Source organism: Coturnix japonica, chromosome 4, assembly GCF_054131305.1.
Source record: "Coturnix japonica strain WE chromosome 4, WE-NBRP24, whole genome shotgun sequence".
In the NCBI taxonomy this organism is placed as follows: Eukaryota; Metazoa; Chordata; class Aves; order Galliformes; family Phasianidae; genus Coturnix; species Coturnix japonica.
The window spans coordinates 49,787,046-49,801,741 of NC_140666.1; the positions used below are offsets into that span (position 1 = coordinate 49,787,046).

Below are 14,696 nucleotides of genomic sequence, written 5' to 3' on the forward strand. Positions count from 1 at the left end.
TATTTACTATTAGCAAACACAATTATTTTCCAGTTGCTATCTTTTCTATCAGCCCTAGTGCCAAGCAAGTCCTTTGTGTTTATCTTTGTTTTGGAAATGGTGTCTCTGTACAACTGTTCCTTTTAAATTCAGATGTTCCTGAAATTGCTTTTTTTTTCCCAGAGGGGAACTGCAAAATGAGTGAAGTCATGGCCAAAAAATAAAACATGTTCTGTTGTAACAAGGTGAAATTACTGTTATTGCAGAAGCACAAATCATTCTCCTTGTAGGATTCAGCAGACAATAGTGTGTGCATCTAAGTTAACCCCACGTCCATAAGAAAAAACATATGTTGCATGGGTCACTGAGTACTGAAGGGTCAACGAGAACATAAATTGAGTCAAATACAAACATAAGCAACCTTTGTGGATAAGCTGTGCCAACAGTGAACCCATTTAGAGCAATGAGGCAGTAATGTCTGACCCTCTCCAGAGTAGTTGTTAACCGAGGTTATGCTGAATATTCCAAGCTCTAAAGGTGAGAGTAGCTAAGGAAGTGAACTTAAGACATCACAGCAGTTCACATCTCAGGCCCAAAAGAAATCCCTGAACTTTACTAAACTGAACAAAAGCCTCATCACAAGCATTTGAGTGTATTTTTCTGTTGATACTCTGAATGGGTACCTGTCTTACACTGTCTACATAAACATGGGGCTTTTTTTCCTACTATACAAGGCTTCAAAACTATCGGGAAAGTTTTTAAAGAGATACCTTAAAGGTAAACTGGAGATAAAATAATTTATCCAATGATTAGCCAAAGTCAACTTTAAGTTTTGATGCTGTTGATGAAGAGAGAGTGGCAAAGATGCATATAGTACAGTCACCGTTCATTCTTGGTCTGCTTGTCTTCTACTGCCACCTATTGAAGTACCCAGCATCTTTACTGTAGTTAATACATTACTTAAATAAATGTACTGCATTGAGGGATAAAGCAGGATACCCCAGTCAGTAAATATGCCAAAGAACAGAGAAGGAAAACCAAGGCATCACAGCTGCAGATTTTGCAAAAGCTTTTGATTGCAATATACCATAATTTTCTGGATTTTGAGATAAAAAATGAGGATGATCACAGCCCAAAAACACATAGAAATAATGTGATGCAGAATCCTTACCTTCTAAGCTGCAGCTACAGCTCTAATTTCAACCACAGCAGGGATACCTTTTGCTAAGCTATTAAACTTCTGCTGACCTACAGAAGAAAACAGAGTGCCCACTTGCTTTCCAATATTTGGTTCATGTTATGTTCAAATCATTTACCACAATGCTTGTTCTTACTCCACCTATTTTCCATGGCCACTTCTAACCCACAGACTACCAGACAGATCTCTTTTCTGCTGTACCAATGTAGCAGAACAGTCAGCATTAAGACTTCTCAGATAGAGAAGCAGGGCACAGAAGAGCTGACGAGTTGTTTCCTCAGTTTACATTTTCAGGGGTTGAAATAGACATTTCTAAAACCTTGAATTATTTTGTGTTGCTGCTTTGGGGTAAAAGAAAAGCCAACAGGTCCCTCCAACACTTAAAACAAGTGGTTTACTGCAGCTTTTATTAGAATAATTACAAGTAGAAGAAACATGGCACTTCCATTTTTCACAGTGGGATGAACACTTTAGGAAGTAATAAGCTGCAAAGCTATAGCAATACGGTGGAAAACCAAACGACATTAAATAAACCAAAACCCAAGCTCGTTCCGACATGGCAGCTTCTATGCAGAAACCACAGCTTTCAGGACAGCAAAGCACAACGCAGATGCAGCAACTCATCCTACACTCAGAGAACAGTGGAACTTCTCACAACAAACACAGTATCGCCTAATGTGTCCTAAGGCAGAGTGAAAGCGAAAGGTGTGGACACAAAGGTGGGTTATTCATTCAGCTAACAGTCCTGCTCAGCTTCCTTCCCTCCAGCACAGAAGACCATGGCTGTGCAGTCACTGAGCCATCTGAGCCTCCATTGCCTGGGCTGTCCATTCTGGGGCTGTCTGACTTATCTTCTCCAGCAGGTTGTTCACCTGGAAGCACAGGGACTGAATCTGCTTATCCCAAGTAGGCAAAGCTTCCCGAGCTGCAAAAGGAAACCACAGAAAACAAAGTATAGTCTTGGCAATTCACCATCATTGTTTAAATGCAAGTTTCACCTTTGGCGCTGCTCTGACCTGCCTTGCAGCTATATCATACACTGTTCTGTCTTCAAAAGTTAAATGACTTTGACTGCCCATTACAAACCTAACCCCTGCCTTGCAAAAAAGCGAGAAGAGAAATTCTAGATATCCTACAAGGAGACTGGCAGTATAAATTCACACTCTGATATGGATAAAAGAACGCAGAATAGAGGGACATGTGAAAACTGGTACCTCTTCTGATAAACAACAAAGGAGAACTGTGTACAACAGATATGGAGAAGGCTGAGGTACTCAAGGAGTTCTTTGCCTAAGTCTTCACTATCAGTCTGGCTTCTCATATTGCTCACAATGCTGAACTTCACATCCCTGAACCTCTTGGTGGGAACTCCACTGCACAGGCAGAGAAAGTCCAAGACCATCTCATAAGACAGAACACGTACAAGTCTATGGTGCTGTATCCCAGGGTCCTAAGGGAGCTGGCTGATGTGCTTGCCATCATATATAAAAAGTCATGGCTGTCAGGTGAAGTCTTCAGTGACTGGAAAAAAGGAAACGTCACTCCCACTTATAAGAAAGGGAAGAAGGACAACCTGGGGAACTACAGGCCAGTGAGCTTCACCTCTGCGCCTGGGAATATCACTGATCCTCCTGGAAGAGGCACATGAGTGATGAGAATCCCTGCCTGTGGCAGTGGGGCTGGAATTTGATGATCCTTGAGGTCTCTTCCAACTCAAGCCACTTTATGATTCCCTGCTATGGAAAATTCTGCCACCTCCTGGCTACAGCAGCATACAGCATTATATAGCATACATCATGGATAGCAGTTGTAAACAATCTGCTTGCTTTGCTAGACAGCAGCTCAAAAGGACAATTCTGAATGGTACAAAACAAATTAAATTAGAAAAAATTAAAAATCCCTACTTACTCTCAAAATGAACAATTCCGTCAATCTGATCAATGAATCCATTCATGCGTCCCTCAGTTATCATCTGAGAAGCTATTTTTTCTGCCTGAAATAAAGAAGAAAGAACGATATTAGGTATCCGATCCATTCTGAAAGAAGTGATAATCCATTACAAGTTTGATAGTCCTTATATGTTTTTCATCTACATGGGGATATAGGCAGAACCACACCAAAAACATCTCATCATGCACCAACTGACATACTTAGTGGCATCAAAATATCTTACTGTCCCTTCTATACTGTGTCCCCTTCCTTCTCATAAAATGTGCTAACTTAACTTCTTTCATGTGTCCAGTATTGAATATTTAATTTCCTATCAGTAAACTAATTTTCCTAATATTGACTAGAGCTATTCTTACATCCCTGCTGCTTTGTGTTGCTTTTTCTTTTAACAAAAGGTGTTGGAAGCCATTACCTTAGCTGCAGGGATCTCTAGTAATGCTCCAAGCTCTTCAAAGGTAATATTGTTGTAAAGTTTGCTTGCAGATAGTAAATTGTGTTCAATAACAGCTCTGTCCAGGATACTGGAACCTTATGGGTTGAATGAGACAACAATTCATTAATATAAATGAGATATTTGGTTTATATTGTAGAACAGATGTAAAGTGTTTCTTTTTTCTGAAGGTTATACATGCAGAAAGTACATGTGCATCTTGTTGCATGGCATCAGCGTGCCACCACAATAAAGAAAGTGATCAGAAAGATTTCCTGTGGTGAATTTTTTTTTAAATACAAGTAGCTTTGAACCTTTTATTTTGCATTCTGGGAAATAACCTTAAATGATCACATGATGCTTTTTTCTGTTACCCTTAGGGACGCAAAGGGCAAACCTGGATGAACAAGCAGCGCTGTGAGGCTTTAGAGAAATACATACCATCAGCTGTAGTTGCTTTCTGATGAGGCATTAGCATAGCTGCAAACTCTTGCAGTTGGTTTCCACGAATAATTCTGTCAAGGTACATTTTCTCCAGAATCCCATAGGCTGCAAGCTGCTGGCATCTCTCATCCTTAAAAAGTGTAGCAAGCATGCGAGAACGCTGCTGTCCTAAGAGAGCCATGAAGAATCCTCATAAGTTGCCACCAAGAAGTTGAGTATTGGCAGATAAACAACAAAGATCTCTCTCTTTCTAACACATACAATCAACAAAGTTCTGCCAGAGAAGACTGGGTTGCATTCAGTTCCAAAGCACTGCTTGCCACTGACTTTATTTTGCATCTTTAAATGGCCCCTCACCACTGGCAAATAAACAAGTACTCCAGCTCCGAATTAACCCTGACACCATGTTCACAACACTGGATTCCTCAGCTCCTTCCCCCAGTAATGCAGAAGTTGACTTGCTTCAGGAATATGTATTTCAGATCTCTTACATAAAAAAGTATCATATTTTACCTGCCGATGCCAGAATAGTGCAATGCAAAGCGTGCTTCAGTGCCTCCAGTCGCTCGCTTTCATGAACTATGCTCTTATAGGACAGCTCGTTGTATCTTTGGGCAGCCTCAATGAACTTTCTTCTATAATCAAGAACTCGAGCATAACAAACCTAGAAAGAAAATGTCTGGGTAACAGAAAACAACACAGTATGGCTGCATAGTACAAGTGTGCATTAATCCCTGTGTAATTAGTTTGCAGCTCCGACAAACATTTCTTTATTGCATCCTCAGCAACCCTGTGTCACCAAACAATCAGTTTGGCTTGTAAAAATCTTGCTTAAGTGCTATTCCCAGTGAATAGACCTGGGACAGGGCTTTTCCCAGCTCTATTCACATGTTAAACACTGCCCTTGTCTAAATGCAAGAAACAGCAAGTGGAATGTTGTACCGGGATCAAGCTGACCTTTTGTCAGTGACATGAACAACTAGCACTTAGATAGCAATTTCTATTTGTCAACCAACCAATAAGCAAGAAGGTCAATTAACTTACTGCTCTGGACTTAAGAATACTTTTGCAGACGGTATTTGGTATTTAATTGCTGATGGGCAAAAAAAAACAACAAAGCAACCCAACTCTAATAATCTCTAATATTGGACACATGGTTTTTTTTGGGTTTTTTTTTCCTTTTAGATCTACAAAGACAGGGGGGCATAGGGGACAATGTTTTAAGTAAAATGTGGTTATTTTGAGCCTGTAATGCTGGTATATAACGAACCTTAGCAGGTTTGTCTCTAAATTCTAAGGAATTAGCTGCCTAATTATTGTTAAGATGTGGCTCTCAAGTTCCCAAAACCATTTAAAAGCTTTTCCCTTTGCCTCTTTCAGTGTTACAAAAGTTTTGGTGGCACTGTATGAAAACCATCCAATTGTGGAAGCATTTCCCTTCAGAAAGGGGAAATCCAAGTTAAACTACCTTATAATGGATTTGTAGCTGTTCATTTGTTGATTCATTCTGAAGAAGGGAAGCTCGATTAATATAAGCTTCTGCCTGAACTGGGTCATCATCCTCCAGATACAACCTGGCAATTTTCAGGTAGGTCTCCAGTTTATAATCCACATTGTACTGTCTGTAAAGAAACAGATAAGCAAGAGTTCAGACATACTCCTCTATTGCCTTTGTTCTTTCCTCTTTTAAACATTCTGCTGCTTAAGCACATGGAAGCTTTTGTTTTACCCTGCTTTCTCTTTAACTAAATAAAAATGAAATAAAGAGAATTTAAAACCAGCCCCTACAAACACGAGTATAATTGAGGTTCTAATGGGCTGAAAAATTGCCATAAATAGGGACACACTTAAGAGCAAAAGAAACTTGAAGTAAAACAAATAGGAGCTAAATGGATAAAGCCTACATTCAGCAAACTTCTACACACATACTAAGATTAAAAAGGAAAGCCCTGGAAAAATTACTGAAGTGTTACTTAAACAACAACAGACTAGCATCAGATTTCAAACTATGTCTTCATTTCAAACTGTAAAGGTCAACACACGGAAGAACTTTCAGAAACACTGTCAATAAATTTGACTAATAAATAGAGAAAAACTTCCAGAGCAGTGTTCAGACATGACTAGAATGCTTCCTGTAAGGATAAGTCACCAAACTATACATGCACAGTCTGGCTAATGTGCACCCCCAAACTTCCCACTCTCTGGTCCACTTAACCAAGGAAGGAGCAAGTGTATTAGACAATGCAGAACTGTGACTAGCACATTACTTACTTTTGCCCTGTTTCTAGAGGGATCCCCACCAATACTTGTGCTGCATTTCTCCAGTCTTCTTCTTTCTCATAGATGGATGCAAGATGTTGCCTTATTGAAGCAACCTAGACAATAATATAGTCACAAGGGAACATTTCAAAACACAAAACCATTCAACTTTTATGTATTCACTTTATTCTTCCTGTACACTAGCCCCACTAGCCCCAAGGATGTGACAGCTTCATAGATACAGCAACTTGCACACATGCAATTCTTCCTGCAAGAAGGTTATAAATCCTCAGTCAAGACTTAAGACTGAGTTTTTTCAATTTCAGTGATTTGAAGTATTTCCTAATAGGCTTGCAGCTAAATAAAAGGAGCTGGTCTTTATGGAAGGATAAGCAGTGACTTGTTATGAAACTTTAAAAAAGATGAAAGAGTGTTTCTGAGAATCAGAACACCAAGATTCACATGCCCTTTCTAGCAGTTATATCTCATCCCAAGCCTATGAGATACAAATGAGGTGAACTATGACAAGGTCTTAATACTGAAACCTAGATTTTGCACAGCAGCTGCCAAAAGGTAAAATATCAGTGGTACAATCTGGGTGTTGTAAGAAAAAGTGTGGTTAGAAAAAGAAATCATCTGGCCTTGAGGATTTAATTCATGCATAATCACTGTAACATATGGGTAAGCGTGTTCAGTTTGGATTTAGAATGACAGCTGCTTAAAAAGACAAAAGATAAACAGACATAAATATAAACTATGACACAAAGTGTCTTTTCTTCTTTAGTACTAAATCCTGTAGGCTTGTTACATACTTCAAGTATTCTCAAACAATAATGAAGAATAATTGAAGAAAATCTATCAAATTCAAAACAAAGCAGTACATGCAATGAGTAACAGCAGAATTGGAATTTCATTACTACTTTTTTCCCCAAAAAAGTGATCTTTAGCTTAAATATATATCAAGAAATGCATACATAAGCATATACATCCACACAGGTAATTTTGGTTTTGTTTCAATTAAAGAACAGCTACTTGACAAAACAATTCTATCCTTAGATCACCTGCCTGCTTCCTCTGTTGGGTAAATACAACACAATGAGCCCCAGTCTGTCTCAGAACTGTGCCTCCAGTTGCTCATGCATTGTTTCATTCTAAGAAGCCATTTTCTGGCAGCAGGGGAACAACATGCCTAGCATCCTGATGGAGAGATTAAGTCGGTATCATTTACATGGTTCTAAATGCTTATTTCATATGAATAGTACTGCAGAATTGGCACAAAGTAGGAATGGCCATTTTGATTGCTGAGAATTAATCAGCAGTAAATTAAAAAGGGAAGAAAAACAACAAAAAACTGCAGACCAAAACCCCCCATCGCTGATTTCTCACCTGCTCTTCAAATGAAATGACTCTAGGCTGTATCTTTTCCAGTGTGAAGTGGTATATCTCTTTGGCCGTGCTGTCGGGAAGACTTGGAAGATGGGTACAAAAATCTGTCAGCAGCTGGCGCGATATCACTAGGCTGACGTTCTCGTTCACCACTAGTTCAGAGACACATGAAAGAAAAGCACAAGATGGATGCAATGTTTGTCAGCACCTTCAGTGTACGTGATCCCTTGCTAATCATTTACCTTTATATTAAATCTAAGTAATTCAAATGTTTAAATATCTTTATGTCAGTCAAGGCGCGTTATTTTTCCAAAGATAAGTTTTGTCCTCACAGAAATTGTTTACACTAGAGGTCACTAGAGCTCTAACACCTGACATATAACAAATTATTTCTCAGGCTGATTTATAAAGATGTTCCATTCTGAATCGTTGTTCTCGGTTGCTATAATACCTTGGACAAAATAAACCATTAGGCTCAATTTCATTAATTTTACAAAAGATACAAGAGGTATAATTTCTATTTGACCTATTCAGTAGACCAAATATACAACACAATACAAAAAAACACCTAACCATTTCTTTCTGGCCATTTTCCAAACTAAGCAGAGACCAAAGAAGGGAATTATTAGTTTAAAAACTGCTAAGCATCCAGTATCAATTTTAGCCTTCAAATTACTACTTTACAATATTACATTCAGATGCTGTCACACTGACAAGCTAGAAAGTTAAATTAACTTAAAAATTCACCAACTCCATTTTCCCATAGCTTTCGAATATGCTGCATATGGTTTCTCTCTTAGTCCTGTTTAAGTTCCAACAGGACCAAAAACATCATACATTTACATAGTTGCTTGTAGACACGACAAACGTAATCTCATGGATCTCTGGCTTTCACTCAATATGCAATCAATTACACCAAATGCACTTACTTGCTTCTACAAAAGCTTTCAAAGCTTCAAGTTGTTGTGCACCCGACAGCTGAATTGCTTTTTCCAGTATCTGACGGTATCTGTTCACAACAGAGAAATAAAAAAATAAACGCCTGTACCTGTGAGGTAGCATTTTCAATCACCATTCCTGCTTTTATATATATGTGTATATTTATCTTTGAGGTGGAAATGTTGTTTGTGCTGAAGTGCCTGGAACACTCACCTGAAATGGGTACCTGGCTCTTTTTAAATATCAGGACTAAACTATCAGATCACAGCTCATTTATTATCTTTGTGCTGTTTTGTGTGATTGAGGTTTAAAAATAAAAGTGAATCCAGGATAGAGTTCTCTTTTACCATACAAAGGCGCCAGGGAAAGAGTAAATAAAACGACATCCTCTGTAAATGAGGACTACTGAAATAAGAGAAAGGTTCAAGCTGCCACATTCAGTGAATACAGTAATCATAGAATCATTAAGGTTAGAAAAAGTCCTCTTAAGATCACTCAGTACAAGCCTAACCCCAACCCATCCCTGCAAATAACATCCCTCAGTGCCACATCTCCATGGCTCTTGAGCACCTCCAGAGACAGCGACCAACGCCTCACTGCTCTTTTGGAGAAATAAAGTTACCTGATATCCAATCTGAACCTCACCTGGTGCATCTTAAGGCCATTAACTCTCATCCTATCGCTGTCAGAAGAGGCCAACCCCTGCTTCACTACAACCTCTTCTCAGGCAGTTGTAGAGATAAAGTCTCCCCTGAGCCTTCTCCAGACTCAACAATACCACTTCTCTCAGCTACTCCCCATAAGCGATCCTAGTTTTCATGCTTTGTAAAACCCAGGACAACTGCAGACCATGATCTCAGGGTGCAGAGTACTGAAATGGAATAAAAACTTCTTTCGATGTTCCCCTCAAAAGACAGACTGAACACGATCACCTTCGCAGCTTTCTTATTTTAACCAGGAGCTCTCAAAGCAAAGACGTTCCTCCAGAGAACTAAGAACTGGGACTCGAGGAATTCCAGTTCCATCAGAATCAGACACTGCCCTCGAGGAAGGGAAAAAAACAAACTAACTGTGCGACACATTGCACCGTGAGCAGCCAAACACACCATATGAAAAGACAGGCGTGTAAACTGGAAAACAATAAACGTTAGTTAAGGGAGGTTTTGCCCACAGCAACACAGGGCCCATCACCACAGCGGGGCCAGGGCCGCAGGGACCACGAGGCTGCCCTAAGGCCTTCCCCAGACATTAAACCCAAGCTGTAAGTGGCAAAGTGTATGAGTAAGTGTATGAGGCCGATCTCTTTGAATTTTCTTCTTTTTTATTAAAACTAACGCTTCAGAAGCGTGGCCCTCGGGCCGCAGCCATCAGAGCCGCTCCCCCATAGCCCGGCAGCGTCCGCAGCCCGCACCCCTCCGCCCCACCGCCAAGGGAGCATCGGCCGGCACTCACTTCCCCGCCAAGTCCTTGTGGGAGCCGCTCGAGTTCATCAGCTGCGCCAGCTCCTGCCGCACCGCCGCCGCCATCTTGTCTCCTACCATAGAGCGGCGGCGCCGGCGGGATAGAGCGGCAGCACGGCGAGAGGGGGGCGGAACCGGAAGCTCGGGGAAGCGGGCGGGTGGGTAAGCGCTGCGCCGGCGGTTGCCAGGGCGCCGCGGCGCAGTATTATGGGATGCGGCGGGGGAACGGCGCGGGGCGCGTGATTTTGAACAAACGCGGCGGCTCCTGGCGGGCAGTGCTGTGCCGCCGCCGCCGGGCGCGGACACGGAGAGCGGCGCGGAGCCACAATAGAGGAGGCGGCGGTGGAGGCAGCGGAGCGGCCGCCCGCACGGTGAGTGCCGAGGGGCGGGAAAGCGGCGGCGGGAGGGAAGAGAGCGGCGGCCGGGAGCGGCGGGGCGCTGACAGCCGGCGGCAGGATGCAGGCCGCAGGCCCGGACACACTCGGGGCTGCGCCGCGCTCTGCTCCCCGCCGAGACGGGAGGCGGCCGCTCGGAGCGGAGCGGGAGGACGGGTGGAGGGGGCAGGTGCGGCGGGGGCGGGCGGAACCGCGGCGGTGACGGGGTGAAAATGGCGGATCTTTCGAAATAGGGCCCGCGGCTCCCGGCCGCCCCCGCGCCGCCACCGCCGTGGGGAGGCCCCGGGGGGGAACGGATCGGAGCGGAGCGGGCGGCGGGGGAACGAGGCGCTCGCGGAGGAGCCGCGGGGCTCGGGCCGGGCCTGCGAGCGGAGGGGCCTGGAGGAACCGCGGCGCCCGGTTGCGGAACGGGGAAGGAGAACCCCGAGCTCCCGGAGCGAGGCCGCCCTTTGTGTGCGGGATGCCGGCACCGGGAACCAGGGAGCGGCGCGGCTTCAGGTGCGAGGCCGGTACCTGACCCCGCTCCGCTCCGACTCCGGCACCTGCCGCGGGGGTCCCGGCGTCGCCCGCGCTGGCGATCGGAGCGCGGTGTTAATTATTTCTGGCCGGGGCTCGTAGGCACATCGTGTGCTAATTACGTAACGTTCTGTATGAGGGCTTTGGGTTCCGAAGCGTATGGGATCTCCTGTCAGGACATAACTCGTGCCTGGGAAATGCTCCAGGATGGAGATGTGCGATCGAGGAGGGGCGGGCGGCGATGTGAGCCTTCACGGCTCTGTCCTTTCTGAACCGCTGTGCGGATATTACAGCGAATGGTGAATGTGGCAGAATCGCTCTTGGTGCACTTTGCAGTGTTTACATAAACCTGGTAGTAGCAGCAAAGCCTTGGATGTGTGGTTACCTTTTTCACAGTAGCTTTCTGGCTTAGTGGATGCGAGAAGAACAATGAGTTGTCAGCTGAGTGTTTTCTCTGGCAGAGGAATCCCCTCACCAAATGCATTAGCCATCTTGTTTTGTTCCCTAAAGCATCCAACTGGTGTGTGTGACTAGGAATGATGTCACTGTGTGCCTTGAACAGATTTGCATTAACCAACAAATGTATGCATGTAGCAAAGCACTCCTAAAGTCTAACTGGGAGCACATATTAGAAAGCAGGGCCTGGCTAATCCTGTGAGTTAGAAGCACACTCCACGCTGGCTGTAGAGCTATCGTTTGGAGCAGCTTATTATGCAAGTTTAATTGTTCAGATTACATATCACAGCTGTTTGTTTTGCTTATTCCACTGTGTGCAGCCCAGCTCAAATGGTCTGTCACCGAACACTGTGAACGGTTCAGCTTCTCAGAAGAAGCTGTAACTAACTGCTTTCAGGTTGAGTATCTGCTGACTACAGGTGAACTGAAAGTGTGGAGAGTGCTGTGGGATTTCGGACTCGGAGACGCCAATACCTCATATGTCTTTTTTATTTTAGATTTTAAGAAGCAATTGCTCTAAGCTGCTTGAATTCATTTCCCTCCTGCCTGCTGGAAGAATATTGCATGGGAAATGAAACAAGACAAGCTACAGAGGGCTGTTAGTTTCTGTTTCTACAGCAAATTCTTTCTTGCTTCTGATCCCTCCTTGTACTGTAGGAGTGGTGCCTACCTTCACACCTGGTTAGAAAAACTTGATGTCCAAAAGAATTTGTGTGCTGCAGTTTTAGGATTCATTACAAGTGTCTGGGAGGTAAACTCTTGGTTTTATCTTTATTAGCGGTAGGACCTCCCAGAGAAGTGGATAAAGGTTTCTAGAAAGTTTGCTTCTATGGTTTGTCTTGAGTAGTTTAGTTATCAGTCACAAAGTCTTTAAAGCAGCATGGAGTTCTCAGTACGGCCCATGAGTCATCTTGCTAGCTTTATAATATCGGAAAACATGAGTTTGTCTTGTATGGGAAGGAGACATCAGAATAACCTCTTGGTTGATGATAGGTCACACAGCAACACAATGTCAGAGGTTCATGTTTCTCACGTTCCAGATCTAGATGAAGACTAGCAGCTCCCCAGCCTTTCCAGCCCGTGTGTCATTCCCCTTCACAAGCCACAAGATGTTGCTGCCTGGCCTTGGGTAATGTTCATGCCTTTGGGCCATGATTTGCTCCATCTTGAGTTCCAGATACAGAGATTTCCTGCCAGTTTTTGTAGTTTTTCATTTGCAACTTACCTTTTGTTCTAAGTATTACTATCCCTTGTATTTGGGAGACTTAGAAAAAATGTAGCTACACATCCCTTTGATCCCATGAGCACTTCTTGCTTCTTTCTTGATGTTGGCACTGGTCCTTCCTCTTTCATGCTTCCCCTTCTCTTACACCATGCCTAAACACTGCATAGTCCGCATGGTGAAAGACTCATCTATGTTAATACTGATATGGATTTTGCTCTAAGCTGGAGTGATCTGCACCAGACTGTGTCAGGTGGCCTCCCACTGCTGGGGGTTGGTTGTACTCCCATCTTATGCTCCTTTTGCCTGCTTTGAACTGGCTTTCTGCTTCTCCTGAAGTTCTCACTGAGCTGAAGTAGCTCTGTTAGAAGGCAGAAACTGTGCAAGGAGCATTAATGCCAAGCTGGGAGGGAAGTCCCTGAGCTTCCCTGGTAGGTTAACCCCACTGCATCATGCTCTGTGCCATGCTTCTGGTGCTCACACACTTTCAGCCTAGTTCTCAGTGTGCTAATCCACTAGTATCTGTTTGCAGCATTGCAGGGTAGCTGCCCTTCTGGGTTAGCGTGTGGCAGTGGTTGCATGAGAAATCCCTTGAAAAGTGCGGGTTGTGACAGCCTGGGTTTGGGTTTGGACAGCTCTAACCCAGCTTCATTCCTCGATCTGTTCCACCCCTGCAGCTACACAAATGTTTGCTAGCACAGGGAGGAAAGAACATGTTGGATGGGAATTGATAAGCAGATGCCAGAGGATAACAGGAGAGCAGTAGTGCCTGCTGAGTACTTTTGGGGAGTTCAAGTACAAGACAATAAGACTGCTGATGACATGTACACAGTAAGTGCTGTCTAAAATAATGGTGAAACGATAGCTATTCCTCTGTTTTGCACTGTTATCTACCCCAAAATTAGGGCAGGTGCATGTTTTATTGGTATGTGATAGCCAGTTTCTTGGTAGGTAAGATTGTTTCACTGCTGGTGTTCTTATTAAAGTTATAATAAAAGCTTAAGTTAGCCATAACTGGCCCAGGAAAGGAATTTTTCTTCATAAGTGGCTTGTGGACAGGTGGATTTTCTTTTTCCCTTCCATCCTTTCTTAAGAAAATGGCTAGCACTTACATAATAAACATGGCAGAAGTGACAGCAGCCTTAATATTTTTCTCCCATTAGAAACAAACTGGAATACTTTCTGTGTAACAAAGAACTATCCCATGCCTTGCATGTGATAACTCTTACTTTAAACCCATAGAGGCTGCTAATAGGGGTAGTTTGCTTGTTCTACTTATGTGGAGTAATGGCAAGAAGATGCTGCACCTTGAGCGAGTTATGGTTGCCTTGGGAACTGTTTTAATTTTTGGAACTATAGCCAGATGAATTTATGACGAAGAACATAAAATGTCTCTTTAGGTAAAGCACTTGATGACTCTTCTTAGTATTCCTTTTAAGAGATATGGGGGGGGGGGGGGGGGGGGGGAAGACTGCTACTTACATGAGTTCTGTATTCAGCATTTGATAGGTGTAAGGTTGTTGTCTTGTTTTTACTTGCAACCATTTGCTTTGTTATTGTATTTGATAAATCTAGAAGTGCAGTCTTCTGAGAAATGGGCAGATCCCTCCATATCTCACCTTGTGCACAGAGTGGAAATGAATTAGTTTCACGTGCATTCATTTTTCTTATCATGTCATAACGATGTGCATTCACTTGGCTGTTACATATACAAACATAGTGAGTTTACGGGCTTAGTTCATTAATTTTTCCATTGACCTTTGTTAATCATAGCTTTCTTAAGAGTTAACATCTTTGGATTGTTGGTTTTTGGTGTTTTTTTTTAGTGACCGTATTTTTAAGGCCATCTCTAGCTCACTAAGCTTAAACAAAAGACTCTCTGTTGGAAGAAATGCACTGCTGAGTGATTTGGTAATTCTTTGCTTTATGACAAAACAAACACTGTGATTTTCAAGACAAAATGCGAAGCACAAAAGAGACTGAGGAAATAGGGAATATGCAAAATGAAGGACATTGCTTTGCCCATTATTGAAATAGCTGTAAAATAGAAGGATGGTAACTG

At 43.1% G+C, this 14,696-nt stretch overlaps 2 protein-coding genes across 4 annotated transcripts in view; one reads left to right on the forward strand and one right to left on the reverse strand.

The window, feature by feature from the left end:
• Window positions 1-1,557: 1,557 nt before the first annotated feature.
• Window positions 1,558-10,131, reverse strand: COPS4 (COP9 signalosome subunit 4). Its single transcript, XM_015861565.3, has 10 exons — window positions 10,038-10,131; window positions 8,576-8,655; window positions 7,647-7,798; window positions 6,273-6,376; window positions 5,470-5,623; window positions 4,515-4,665; window positions 3,999-4,169; window positions 3,540-3,655; window positions 3,086-3,170; window positions 1,558-2,102 (listed from the first exon to the last, which is right to left on the reverse strand). The coding sequence occupies exons 1-10, from the start codon at window positions 10,124-10,126 to the stop codon at window positions 1,969-1,971; spliced, it is 1,236 nt and encodes a 411-aa protein (XP_015717051.1). The 5' UTR covers window positions 10,127-10,131; the 3' UTR covers window positions 1,558-1,968.
• Window positions 10,132-10,170: 39 nt separating this feature from the next.
• LIN54 (lin-54 DREAM MuvB core complex component) overlaps window positions 10,171-14,696 on the forward strand; it is a 38,065-nt gene continuing 33,539 nt past the window's right edge. For 2 of the 3 annotated variants that reach the window (XM_015861563.3, XM_015861564.3), the window contains exon 1: window positions 10,190-10,416. The gene's annotated coding sequence lies outside the window, so the exon portion shown is untranslated. Of the gene's footprint in view, window positions 10,417-14,696 lie in introns of all 3 variants that reach the window. The other variant, XM_015861562.3, reaches the window with a different exon arrangement.

Excerpts from the sequence above, each read along its gene's own strand:
- COPS4 (XM_015861565.3), bottom strand. The coding sequence starts at position 10,126 with ATGGTAGGAGACAAGATGGCGGCGGCGGTGCGGCAGGAGCTGGCGCAG. Across the intron at positions 7,799-8,575 it reads GAAAGCTTTTGTAGAAGCAA|TGGTGAACGAGAACGTCAGC; the intron begins GTAAGTGCATTT and ends TCTCTGAACTAG. Across the intron at positions 4,666-5,469 it reads AGCTACAAATCCATTATAAG|GTTTGTTATGCTCGAGTTCT; the intron begins GTAGTTTAACTT and ends TTTTCTTTCTAG.